Source organism: Ranitomeya imitator, chromosome 6, assembly GCF_032444005.1.
Source record: "Ranitomeya imitator isolate aRanImi1 chromosome 6, aRanImi1.pri, whole genome shotgun sequence".
NCBI classification, from domain to species: Eukaryota; Metazoa; Chordata; class Amphibia; order Anura; family Dendrobatidae; genus Ranitomeya; species Ranitomeya imitator.
This window is the reverse complement of record NC_091287.1, coordinates 62,477,212-62,491,498: the sequence shown is the minus strand read 5'-3', so window position 1 is coordinate 62,491,498 and position 14,287 is coordinate 62,477,212. Positions and strand designations below refer to the sequence as shown.

Here is a 14,287-nt window from a genome sequence, read left to right as displayed (position 1 = left end):
ATGGAACTGCGCTCTTTGAACGTAGTGCCATACACTGGATATAGCAGAGTTGGGTTTCGTCATGGTACCTCATTTTTGCAGATTATCTACAGACAGATGAGGATTACTTAGTTTTTCTTAATTTTTATGTTAGTAAATGGGAAAAAGAGGGGATTTGTTGGGTAGTATTTTGTTCAATTAAAAGAACTTTGTGTGTTTTTCTTATTTTTGACTATAACTACGGGGTTAGTAATGGGGCGTCAGATAGACACCTCTCCATTACTAACCCCTGGGCTTGATGTCAACTATCATTATAAAGCTGACATCAACCCCAAAATATTACCCCACTTACCAATGTACCAGGGCAATTGGGAAGAGACGAGGCTAAGCCATTTCTGGGGCGGCTGAGGGCTGATGTTATTAGTCTGGGAGAGATCAATAGTTCTGCGCTCTGCTTTGCCTGCACATCCATTCATCAATTGTAAAATAAGGCAGAGTTAACACAAGCAGGGCTGAGCGGTGTTTGATAACTGCTGCTGTTAATGCATATGACTGAATATTATCTTATGCGATATGCAGGAGCAATGGAACTACAAGGCAGATCTAATGGCAACTAGAGGGAAGAGGGCCCGTGGGGGGGCAAAAAGGGTAAGCGGAGTAATCCTTATGGGGTTTATAAGTGCACAACCAGGCAGATTTAACAAGTAATTACAGCCACGTGGAACATCTCCCCGAATAAATCACATACATAAACAGAAAAGGTGATAACTCCCCTCTCCTCACACTTGACATTTACACATTTATGCCTTGGACCGGCTCCAATATCCTTTAATTATGCAGTATAATACACTATTAGGGTATGTGCACACGTCAGGATTTCTTGCAGAAATTTTCCTGACAAAAAACAGACATTTCTGCCAGAAATCCGCATGCTTTTTTTCATGTTTTTTCATGCGCTGAAATATCCTGCATGTCTATTGCTCCAGTCCCTGACAGCAAGCAGCTTGAATGGTAAACAGATCATTCATTCTCTGAGCTGAAATATCCTGCATGTCTATTGCTCCAGTCCCTGACAGCAAGCAGCTTGAATGGTAAACAGATCATTCATTCTCTGAGCTGAAATATCCTGCATGTCTATTGCTCCAGTCCCTGACAGCAAGCAGCTTGAATGGTATCTGAGTCATTCCATCTTTGGCATTGAATCCTGCATATATCTATATATGTTAGTCATCCTATTATGCATTTTTTGTGTTTATAGATATTTAATCTGACTTTGCATGTCCTTACTCAGCGAGATCACATAACTGTTTCAAAGTGGTCTATGATCCATGTAGACCTGGACATTTGTTTATCTGATCACTACATTTATTGTGTCCTGTTGTCTCAACTGAGTTAGATTGATTGCTAACGAGCTTTAAAAAAAAAAAAATAAAAATAAAAAAAAATAGGAAGATCTAAGGGCTAGCCTTCTATAAATGTAGACTTAGCTTGGGGAAGCATTCATGCAGGGGTGCATTCGTGCACTTGTATTCGTGTATTTTTATTCAAAGTACTTTTTTTTCTAAGTACTCGGCAGTTATAACATGGCAGTTAGACAGGGCAGGAGACAGGTAAGACAATCTAAATCTATTCCCTATTCACTTGAAACAACACAAATACTCACCATATTTATTTGTATAATCTATATTCTGGCTGCTGCATTCACTCACATTCACCGCCCTTGCATTAACTCTCTACACTCCATCCATATCGGCCCCTCTGTCCTTGCCTCTCCTATGTATAGCACTCATGCTCTGTTCACATTGCTTAGCAGCGCAGATCCATTCAGTCCCACCATCCAACACAAGAGACGCTCTCACAAATCACTTAACCATCTGCTCACTCTTTCGATCCTCCTCCTCCTAGTTGCTGGAGACATCTCTCCAAACCCCGGCCCCCCATGTTATAGCCAGTCAAACCTCCCAATTGCTACACCCAGAAACCCCTCTAACCTTATTAATATTCCCTGCATGCCTTCTGTCTCTTTGAATTGTGCCCTTTGGAATTCTCGCTCTGTGTGTAATAAACTCTCCTTCATCCATGACTTCTTCCTTTCTAATTCTCTTAATCTCCTGGCTCTTACTGAAACCTGGATCCAGCAGTCAGACACCACCGCTGCTGCTGCTCTTTCATATGGTGCACTACACTTTTCTCATACCCCAAGATCGGACAACAGAGCAGGTGGAGGCGTTGGTCTGCTCCTTTCACCCAAATGTACTTTCCAAGTTATCCCCCAAGTACCCTCACTTGTCTTCCCTTCCTTTGAGGTCCATGTGGTCAGACTCTACGTCCCCTTCTCCATGCGAGTGGCGGTGGTGTATCGTCCTCCCGGCCCCTCTCATCAGTTCCTGGATCACTTTGCCACCTGGCTTCCACACTTTCTTTCCTGTGACACCCCCACCCTTATCATGGGTGATTTCAACATCCCTATTGCCTCTCCCCTCTCCCCATCTGCTTCTCACCTTTTGGCTCTAACCTCCTCTTTCGGCCTCTCGCAGCATACTAACTCGCCAACACATGAAGATGGAAACTCCCTTGACTTGGTCTTCTCCCGGCTTTGCTCAGTGGATGATTTCACAAACTCCCCTCTCCCACTCTCTGACCACCACCTTCTTTCATTCTCTATCAAGAACTGCCATCCCGCTCAGGTCACCCCCACTTTCCACACTTATAGAAACATACAGGCCATTAACACCCAGGAACTTATGAAGAACTTGCAGTCCTCATTGGCCCCTATCTCCTCCATCTCATGTCCTGATTCTGCTCTGAAGCATTACAATGAAACCCTGCAAAGTGCCCTGGATGAAGCTGCTCCTCCTATACATAAAACAACTCGGCACAGACGGCAACAACCGTGGCACACGCTGCAAACACGTTTCCTGCAGCGGTGCTCCAGGTGCGCAGAACGTCTGTGGAGAAAATCTAATCTACCCGAAGATTTCATCCATTATAAGTTCATGCTAAAGACATACAATTCTGCCCTTCACCTCTCCAAACAAACCTACTTCAACACCCTCATCACCTCCCTGTCCAATAACCCTAAACGTCTCTTTGACACGTTCCAGTCCCTACTCAACCCAAGAGCGCAGGCCCCAACCACGGATCTCCGTGCTGACAATCTGGCCAATTACTTCAAAGAAAAAATTGACCATATTCGACAGGAAATCATCTCCCAATCTCTTCATACCATGCACTGTCCTCCCTCCCCCACTGCATCTAGTTCACTCTCTGACTTTGAACCAGTTACAGAAGAAGAAGTAAGCAGGCTCCTTGCATCTTCTCGCCCGACCACTTGCACCAGTGACCCCATTCCGTCACATTTCCTCCAGTCCCTTTCCCCGGCTGTCACCTCTCACCTAACAAAAATATTCAACCTTTCCCTCACTTCCGGTATTTTTCCCTCCTCATTTAAGCATGCCATCATACATCCATTACTTAAAAAACCATCCCTCGACCAAAACTGTGCCGCTAATTATAGACCTGTCTCTAATCTTCCCTTCATCTCTAAACTCCTCGAACGCCTGGTCCACTCCCGTCTTACCCGCTATCTCTCAGATAACTCTCTTCTCGACCCTCTTCAATCTGGTTTCCGCTCTTTACACTCTACTGAAACTGCCCTCACTAAAGTCTCTAATGACCTACTAACAGCTAAATCTAATGGTCACTACTCCATGCTAATTCTCTTGGATCTCTCTGCAGCATTTGATACTGTGGATCATCAGCTCCTCCTCACTATGCTCCGCTCCATCGGCCTCAAGGACACCGTTCTCTCCTGGTTCTCCTCCTATCTCTCTGACCGATCCTTCACTGTATGTTTCGCTGGTTCCTCCTCCTCTCACCTTCCCCTTACTGTTGGGGTTCCTCAAGGATCAGTCCTAGGCCCCCTCCTCTTCTCTTTGTATACTGCCCCTATTGGACAAACAATCAGTAGATTTGGCTTCCAGTACCATCTCTATGCTGACGACACCCAACTATACACTTCTTCTCCTGATCTCACGCCTGCCTTATTAGAAAACACCAGTGATTGTCTTACCGCTGTCTCTAGCATCATGTCCTCCCTCTATCTGAAACTAAACCTGTCAAAAACTGAACTCCTCGTGTTTTCTCCCTCTACTAACCTACCTTTGCCTGACATTGCCATCTCCGTTTGCGGTTCCACCATTACTCCAAAGCAACATGCCCGCTGCCTTGGGGTCATCCTTGATTCTGACCTTTCATTCACCCCCCACATCCGATCACTGGCTCGCTCTTCTTACCTGCATCTCAAAAACATTTCTAGAATTCGCCCTTTTCTTACTTTCGACTCTGCAAAAACTCTTACTGTTTCACTTATTCATTCTCGTCTGGACTATTGTAACTCTCTACTAATCGGCCTCCCTCTTACCAAACTCTCCCCGCTCCAATCTGTCCTGAATGCTGCTGCCAGGATCATATTCCTCACCAACCGTTACACCGATGCCTCTACCTTGTGCCAGTCATTACACTGGTTACCCATCCACTCAAGAATCCAGTACAAAACTACTACCCTCATCCACAAAGCACTCCATGGCTCAGCACCACCCTACATCTCCTCTCTGGTCTCAGTCTACCACCCTACCCGTGCCCTCCGCTCCGCTGATGACCTCAGGTTAGCATCCTCAATAATCAGAACCTCCCACTCCCGTCTCCAAGACTTTACACGTGCTGCGCCGATTCTTTGGAATGCACTACCTAGGATAATACGATTAATCCCCAATCCCCACAGTTTTAAGCGTGCCCTAAAAACTCATTTGTTCAGACTGGCCTACCGCCTCAATGCATTAACCTAACGATCCCTGTGTGGCCTATATTAAAAAAAAAAAAAAAAAATTAATTAACTGGTTCATGCAGCTTTACATGAACACCCAAGCCTTACACTATGGCTGGTCCGAATAACTATAGCAATTGTTACCATCCACCTCTCGTGTCTCCCCTTTTCCTCATAGTTTGTAAGCTTACGAGCAGGGCCCTCACTCCTCTTGGTATCTGTTTTGAACTGTATTTCTGTTATGCTGTAATGTCTATTGTATGTACAAGTCCCCTCTATAATTTGTAAAGCGCTGCGGAATATGTTGGCGCTATATAAATAAAAATTATTATTATTATTATGCGTTTTTTTCCAAATGCATAGAATAGCGGGAAAAACGCAAAAAATCCGCAAAATTAATGAACATGCTGCTTTTTTTACCGCAATGTGCACAAAACATGCAGAATGCATTCTAAATGATAGGATGCATAATGTATGCTGTTTTAATGAGGTTTTTATAGCGTTTTTATTGCGAAAAAACCTGAACGTGTGCACATACCCTTAATGTGGCACTTCTCCCATCTTGCTGCACATATGCTCATTGCAGTGATTATCTATCTGTCTCAGTCCAATTTGTTAATGGCTATTTGAATAGTTTATGAATAAATATATCTTTTTATATTGATATGTGACCTGCACTTTGTATTAATCAGTGTACTCACTTTAGGCACATTTGGCCATCATTACCGGTCCATTATATTCTACTGGGTTTTGTCTGACCCAGTACTTTTGCTAAAAGAAATCCATATTTTCAATTTTGGCTGAAAACTCAGGTACATATTAGACGGAGCAATTCCTCAGAAGAAGCTGTCGCCTTCTGATTATTACAGAATGATCTTGAAGTTTTCCCTCGTCCTTCTTGATACCAGAGTTCGTATTTATCAAAGGTGGAGCAACCAGTTTTTTTTAGCGGGCCAGTACATTTTTCTCATGGGTGTTCTTGGCTTTGAACAACTTGTCCCTTGCACAAATGCAGACGATTGTGCCGTGTGATTACATGTTACATTTGCTTGCAGATCAGAAACCACTCATTGCGATAATGGAAGACATATTGTGGAGGGAGGGGAGCATCGAGACTTCTAATCTCCGCTGCTTGTACTTCAGACTTGGCTTCATTTTCTTTACAAGATGAAGCTTCTTCCCGGCTACAAGTTTGTGGTTTTGTGTAATCCCATCTGTTCTTAATTTTTGTCCAACAGTTTTTGCAACTTTTTAAAGAAAAAAGTCGCAAGATCTGCTTAAAAGTTTCAAAACGTATGCACAAGGTGTATATAAAACATTCCAAGGGGGGAGACTACACTTGTGTGCAAATGGGCAAAATGACTGCACTCGTCGTGGGCAAAAATCTTGCAACATTTTTATTTTTGTTGAGGAATCAGTCGAAAAAAAAAATAAAAAAAATCTGGAGCCTTACACCCCCTTACAATGATGAGCATAAAAAAGGCGACTTTAAAAAAAACGCACAAATTAAAAGAAGAATTTGACACAAAATAAAAAAAAACAGGCTAAAAACACCAAACACTGGACAAAAAAAGTCACAAGTGTAATACTGAATCGGGCCCAATGTATCTGCCCTTCCTCCAACATGGGTACATACATGTTAGATCTTTTAAGCACTTGTGGAAAAAAAGCTGCAACGTAAGAATGCTTTGAAAGATTGAAATGTTAATAGTTTATTTTTATTAATTAATAAAAAAACAAAATTAAATGAACAAAAGAGAAATCTAAATCAAAATCAGCATTTGGTGTGACTATCCTCTGTCTCGTAAACAGCATCGAAGGATCTTTGTAGGTGAAAGTGTAACACTTGTTGAAGGAACTCGGCAGGAGGTTGCTCCAAACATCTTGAAGAACTAACCACAGATCTTCTGTGGATGTACAGACACCCAGCTACACTGCATTGATGGACAGGACTTGTTTATCTGACAGCAGGATCCAGACCTATCTGTGCAGTAATCTCCTACATGGAAGCACACCAATAATGCACAAGAGCATAGAAAAATCATATATAGTGAAATACAAGGGTACCAGGGCATGCTGGGTTATCTAGTTCAGTGATGACAAGTCAAAGGTGGAAGTAAGCATAGATTTGTACAGAAGTCTATGGAGTTTAAAGGAGTAGTCCAAGACTGAACTATTGATGACCTACCCTAAGGAGATCGGTGGGGGTGTCAGATAGGTGATCAATATTTCAGCCCTGGACAAACGCTTTAAATGGTTCAGAAATGCACTTTTCGTATTCAAACAAAACCAACTGGCAGCAACGTGTGCCTGCGCTTTCACCCGAGGCCTGTAGGAAAGCACGCTGTCATTCTTCCCCATCACGTCCGAAAACTGCATTTGGTGCACATAGCAGTCTAATATGTCAAGGAAATGTCCCAACACTTATGTTGTGTAATTTGTCATCCGCTCATTTTAAGTGAATGATTGCCCCTCATCAGCAGTCTGCCAGCACTATAGGCGTAAGGACTGCCTTTCCTTCCATTCACAACATGCATTATTCCTGCCATTGCTGAGTAGCTTGCCTGCCGTGAACTGGACGCCCGGCTGTTACGCCTGTGCGCAGTATGGGGAGTAGGGGCAGGGAGGTGACGTGCCATCAGCACTTCATGTAATGCATCTCGGTGTCTCTCCTGAATAATTGTTGTGCCTGAAAATGCCATTTTGGATAATATGAAATACTGTGCAATTTTGTTTGTTGCGGTTATTACATTTCCCAACACGTGAGCTTATTTTTATTAAAATACATTAACCCCAAGGAGATCCCGTCTGCAGTAATTGATCTCATGCTGCTGCCAATTTCCTGCATTTAGAGAATCCACATGTATATAATGTTCTTGTATTAAAAACACACGAACAAGAAATACATCCCTGCAACATTTTACAAAATGTCTGCACAATAATTGTGTTCATCCGAGTCCTGGCGTTCTACCTACGGTCCGACCATCTTCGTGGTGACTCGACAGACGCAATGGCCCGCAAAATATTCTACTCTCCCATATCTCCACTCAACAATAATGGAAAAGAAAAAAAAAAAAAAAAGTACAAAAATGAATGGATCGCACTCACCGGTTTCTTCAGGAAGAACAAAGAAAGTGCCCCGATTATTGGTATGTCTCCGAGCAAAGGCTCCAGAATCACCCTCACCGTACCGTGGAGCTGGAACAGAAAAACATATCGTTTTATACTGACTAAAAATATAGTTCTTACCGATAACGGTATTTCTCTGAGCCCATGACGGCACCACGGAGAGAGGGGATCCGCCCACCAAGGACAGGAAACCTACGGATAAAAAGGCGGTACCACTCTCCTGCATCAGTTGTTTTACATAGAGAACGATGGGAGACTACTAAACATTTGTTAAATTTTAACTGTTTATCATAACGAGATACCGCGTGTTTAAAGACTATAAATAGACTATGGCACTAATTTGATGTGTGCACCCATAAGTGAAGGGAGGGAATGTACGGGTGCCGTCATGGGCTCAGAGAAATACCGTTATCGGTAAGAACTATATTTTTCTCTGATCGCCCATGACGGCACCACGGAGAGAATTGCATAGATAGTACATTCAGGGAGGGACAACCGCCTCCAGAACCCTTTTACCAAAAGTAAGGTCTGAAGAGGAGATTAGGTCCAATCTATAGTGCCTATAGAATGTGGATGGTGAGGACCAGGTAGCAGCTCTACATATCTGGTCTATGGAAGCTCCGGCCTTCTCCGCCCAGGAAGTCGCTACTGCTCTTGTTGAGTGAGCCTTAATCTCCCCGGGAACAGACATCCCACTTGCTGAGTATGATAGACTGATGGCGTCCGTGATCCATCTTGCTATGGTGGCTTTAGATGCTTTTTTCCCCTTCCGGGGACCCTGGAAACACACAAACAGAGAGGAATCCTCCCTACTCTCTCTAGTGACTTCTAGGTAGTGTAAGAGACATCTTCTTACATCTAGTGTATGTAATGTTTGTTCCTCCTTATTTTTAGGATTGGGACAGAAGGAGGGGAGAGATATCTCTTGAGACCTGTGAAATTTTGAAGCCACTTTTGGGAGATATGCTGGGTCTGTTTTTAAAATGACCCTATCCTCTAGGAATTGTGTGTAGGGAGGGTTAGCTGAGAGAGCCTGTAAATCGCTAACCCTGCGGGCCGAAGTGAGGGCGACTAATAGAGCTGTTTTGAGGGATAGATTTTTTATTGTAGATTCGTGTAATGGCTCAAATGGAGAATTAGTCAGGGCTTTAAGGACCAAGTTTAAGTCCCATTGAGGAACAACTTTTACTGGAAGAGGCCTTGATCTTCCTGCCGCCCTGATGAATCTAGCGACCCACCTATTTGAGGCTAAATCAAAATTGAATAGGGCTCCCAAAGCTGCCACGTGAACTTTTAGGGTGTTAGTGGCTAAACCCATCTCCAACCCGTTTTGTAGGAACTCTAATATGGAATTAAGGGGAATTTCTTTCCCTATTTTTGCACCTGATGATGACAGAAACTTTTTCCATATCTTGCCATACTGTCTTGTTGTAACAGGCTTCCTACTTTGTAACAGAGTTGAGATCAAGCCCGGAGAGAACCCCCTGCTTTCTAGTAATTTCCTTTCAAGAGCCAAGCTGTCAAGTGCAAGTTCTTGACCTGCGGATGACAGACTGGGCCCTGTGACAACAGATCTTGGAGGTCTGGTAATACCCAAGGGTCTGATATTGATAACTTCCTCATCCATGAGAACCAAGGCCTCTTCGGCCAGAACGGGGCAATTAAGATGACCAGCGCCCCGTCCTCCCGAATCTTCCTCAGTACTGCTGGAATCAGAATAAGAGGAGGGAAGGCATATACCAGATGGTGACCCCAAGATATCAGGAAGGCGTCCACAGCTACTGGGTTCCCCAGGGGAGATAGGGAGCAAAAGGAGGTTACTTTTTTGTTTAGATGACTCGCAAAGAGATCTATTTTGGGAACGCCCCATCTTTCTGTGATCTGGGTGAATATCGCCTGATTTAGTTCCCATTCCCCCTGTTTTAGACTGGACCGGCTGAGGAAGTCTGCTTTGTAGTTGTCCACTCCCCTTATGTGTAAGCTTGTTAGGGATAAGAGGTTGCTCTCGGCTATTTGCAGGATTGAATTGGTCACCTCCATTAGATTTTTGGAACGGGTTCCCCCCGGGTGATTTAGGTAAGATACTACCACCCGATTGTCCGACATTACTCTTACATGGTGAGAGTGAAGGACCCCCAAGAATTCCTGAAGGGCAAATTTTACTGCAAGGAGCTCCTTCATGTTGGAGGATTTGTTGACTGTGGATGGAGACCAAGTGCCCTGGGTTACTAGGTCGCCCAGATGAGCCCCCCACCCTGAAGGGCTTGCATCCGTAGTCAGGACTTTCGAGATCTGAATTACCCACGGGACTCCCTGGGAAAGATTTTCCTGCGATTTCCACCATGTTAGAGAGTGATTGGTGCGAGGAGATAAAGTCAACTGCCTGTCTAAATGCCCTCCTAGATGGATTTGCTCCGATAATATCTGCCATTGAAGTTCTCTTGAATGTAATTGGGCCCACTGGACTGCAGGGATGCAAGAGGTCATAGAGCCTAAGAGGGACATGGCCTGACGGAGTGTTATGGAGGGGAGAGATTGGGTTCTCGATACTAAACTTTTTAGTTTTTGTATCTTGTACTCCGGGAGACGACATTCCATCTTTTTGGAGTCTAGAGTGAGACCCAGGTACTCCTGGACCTGAGAAGGCATTAGTCTGGACTTTCCCATGTTTATTAGCCAGCCCAATTCCTTCAAAGAATGCATCACTATTGCCAGTTGATCCTCGCAATGTTGCGGGGAGGAGCCTATCACCAAGAAATCGTCCAGATATGGAACGATTAGGGTATTTTCTTCTCTGAGGTGAGCCATTACCTCCGCTATCAGCTTTGTGAAAATCCTCGGAGCTATGGCAAGACCAAATGGTAGAGCTGAAAACTGGAAGTGTTTTAGGACTCCCCTGATGTGAACTGCCATCCTGAGGAATCTCTGGTGATCTTTGTGTATTGGGACGTGATAATATGCGTCCTTTAAGTCCAGGACCACCATGAAGCATTGGGGAAACAACATCTTGATAGATGACTTTATCGTTTCCATCTTGAATGCTTGAATCTCCAGGTAATCGTTTAGTTTCTTTAGATTTATAATAGTCCTGAAGGAACCGTCTGGTTTCTTCCTCAGGAATAGAGGGGAATAGTACCCTTGCCCTCTTTCTTGTGGGGGAACCTCCAGGAGTACACCCTTTTTTACTAACTCGATGACCTCGTTTTCCAGAGCCAGCTGTTCTTCTGCCGAAGATCTTATGGATGTCATCATAAAAGAGGGACGGGGGCATCTTTTGAATGTCAGCCTCAGGCCTGATTCTATAATGTTCAGAATCCATTGACTGGAGGTAATCTTTTTCCAGGCTGGAAGAAAGAGAGATAACCTCCCTCCCACCTGGGGCGAACCTTCATTGAGAAGGTTTCTTGTTATCAGTGGGGTTTTTGTTAAAGATGAACCCCTTGTTTTTGTTCCTCTTATCCTCCCACTTTCCCTGGCCTCTCCCAGGGTTCTTGCGGAAAAAACCTCTTGTTCCGAAAGGGCTTCCGGTAAGAGGGGAGACCAAGGGAGGGAAAAGACTTTTTCTTGTCCCCGGCTTTTTCCAGGATGTCATCTAATGTGGAACCGAACAAAAACTCCCCTTCGCAGGGGATAGTACATAGTTTTGTTTTTGTTTGCAGATCGCCAGGCCAATTTTTAAGCCAGAGGGCACGCCTGGCCGCATTGGCGAACACTGCTGACCTGGCGGCTAACCTGATAGAGTCTGCTGAGGCGTCAGCCAGAAAAGCCGCCGCTCCCCTTATTACAGGTAATGTTTTCAGCATCGAGTCTCGGGAGGTTTTCCCTTTTAATTGACCCTCTAGTTGATTTAACCAGATCATTAGGGAGCGGGATGTGCAAGCTGCTGCCACTGCTGGTTTCAGGCCTCCTCCCGCTGACTCCCAAGAGCCCTTGAGGAAGGCGTCCGCCTTCTTGTCCATAGGGTCTTTTAGGACCCCCATGTCCTCAAACGGGAGAGCGAATTTCTTTGATGCTTTGGCTATTGCTACATCTAATTTGGGGGCTTTTTCCCAGAAGGAACAGGATTCATCCTCGAAGGGGTATTTCCTTTTCGGGGTTAGGAGAGTCTTTTTCATGGGTTTTTTCCATTCCTTTTTAATTAACGCTGCAATTGCTTCGTTAAGCGGAAAAGCTCTCCTCTTTTTTTGTTCTAATCCCCCAAACATGATGTCTTGTGCTGACTTTTTGGGGTGGGAGTCTACTATTCCCATAGTACTCCTCACTGCCTTTATGAGGCCATCAGTGTCCTCTAGCGGGAAACAATTGTGACCTCCTGAGGAAGAAGTGGATGATGAGGATAAGGAGGAGGAGTCGGAGGATGCTGAACTCGCACTATCGCTGTCAGATTTAGAGACTGGGGACGGGGACCTGAGTCTGGTCCTTCTCCGTTTTTTTCCCCTTTTAAGGGATCTAAAGGTGTCTTCCACCTGTTCTTTAATCAGGTTTTTAAGATCTGTTGCAAACCCAGGCAGGCTTTCAGATACTGTTTGCTGTATGCAGGAATTGCATAGCTGCTTTTCCCATGCGGGTGGAAGATCCTCTTTACAGATGGCACAGGCTTTGTGCTTTGTTTTACCTACGCTTTTCCTCCCCTAAAAGAGACAAATAATAATCTTACTGTCTCTAACTTTCACGAAGATCAACTTACCACCTCCCGGACCCATAAATACCGGTTGGGGATTCTCAGCCTCTGGCTTTTTCCCCGACGCCGTGCTGGACTCCTTGCTGTGTTGAGACCTTTGGCGTTCTTTGCCGGTGTCCTGGTAACTTTTCTGCTGTCGCCTTTTTTGCTGCTGCTGAGGCGATGCTGTAGGTGGAGGTGATCCAGGCAGGGGAGACGCCGGGTCGCTCATACTGCTGCTGGTCTGCTGCTAATAACGCTGGCTGCGCCTGAAGCTGCGACGCTTAGTAGCTCCTAAGGCTCTTGCTGATAAACTGCAGAGCCGCTGAGAGGAAGTAAATCCCCCATTTTTAAAGCTCCCGCCGCTTTCCCCGGCGCCTGCGCAGTAGCGCTTAACCGACAGCGAGGAGCGCCTGCGCAGACGCTTCTGCGGCGCCTTTGGAACGCCCAAGCGACCTATTCTTTGGCGACGCCTGCGCAGACGCTTCTGCGGCGCCTCTGGAACGCCCAAGCGACCTATCTTTTGGCGACGCCTGCGCAGTAGCGCTCAGCCGACGGCGAGGAGCGCCGAACGCCGACGCCTGCGCAGATCCAGCCCAGCGTCTCGCGAGACCAGCGCAACTCCTGGCATGCGCCGTACTCACAGGATGGCCGCCCGGAGTGCAGATATGGCGCTGCTGACCGGCACCCCCGGTCCTATGCAGACCCTACTGCGTGGCTCTGCATACCCGATGGCGTGCAGTGTGCAGGCTGACGCGTGCTAGGGGAGGGCCACGCCGCACCTCCCGCAACCACAGAGGGACCCCCCTGGATGTTGCCGCTGCTGCATCTTACCTGGGGAGGTGACCGCGAACTCCTTGTCACCTCCCCCGCACACCCTGTCGGCCCACTGGCTCCCAGCGGTGGCGCTTCGGGTCACCACCCTAGCCGAGGCAGAGGGACCCCAGCTGCCTGAGTCGGACTGGTTGGCCCCGGAATTCCAACGTCGAACTGGTAAGTCCGTAGGTCTCCCATCAAGGACAGGAAACCAACTGATGCAGGAGAGTGGTACCGCCTTTTTATCCGTAGGTTTCCTGTCCTTGGTGGGCGGATCCCCTCTCTCCGTGGTGCCGTCATGGGCGATCAGAGAAATATGGATTTAATTTACTTTAAAATTAATTATTTGTGAAAGAGGGATCGAGCACTAGTAGACCATGTCCCAGCCATGCGTTACATATCGTCACCTATTAAAGGGGGAACATGATACTGATGACTTATGCTTGGGATAGGTCATTAATATCACACGATGCGGGTCCTTCATCACCATAGAAAATCAATGATTAGCTGCAGCCGGATATTAACTGTGAATGGAGCTACACCGTGCAGCTCTGTTCAGGGTGTAGCAGCCGCTGCCAGGTACTGCAGATCAGCTCCTACTCGCTTATTCTCTGGACCTTCACTACGGGACTCCGGTCGCTTCAGACTGAATGGCACAGTGCCGCTCTGTTCACGGTTTACATCCGACCGCCGCCTGAGCTGCACACAGCTGATCGGTGGGGGTGTCTGTCTGATCGGATATTGATAAACTACACTAAAGCCCCCCGTACACCTTATATGGCTGTCGTAGAACGATTGTACAGCCGTAGTTCAGACATGGTTACATCGGCCGTATCTCCCATACACAGGAATGCATGTTCTGCAGAGCGATCCCGTGT

General features: G+C 45.9%; 1 protein-coding gene across 2 annotated transcripts in view; it reads right to left on the bottom strand.

Moving 5' to 3' along the window:
• Nucleotides 1-14,287, bottom strand: part of ESYT2 (extended synaptotagmin 2) — a 152,717-nt gene that overhangs the window by 62,139 nt on the left and 76,291 nt on the right. For both annotated transcript variants that reach the window (XM_069729714.1, XM_069729713.1), the window contains exon 6: nucleotides 7,913-8,002. In XM_069729714.1, coding sequence (XP_069585815.1) covers nucleotides 7,913-8,002 — 90 coding nt within the window. The remainder of the gene's footprint in view (nucleotides 1-7,912; nucleotides 8,003-14,287) is intronic.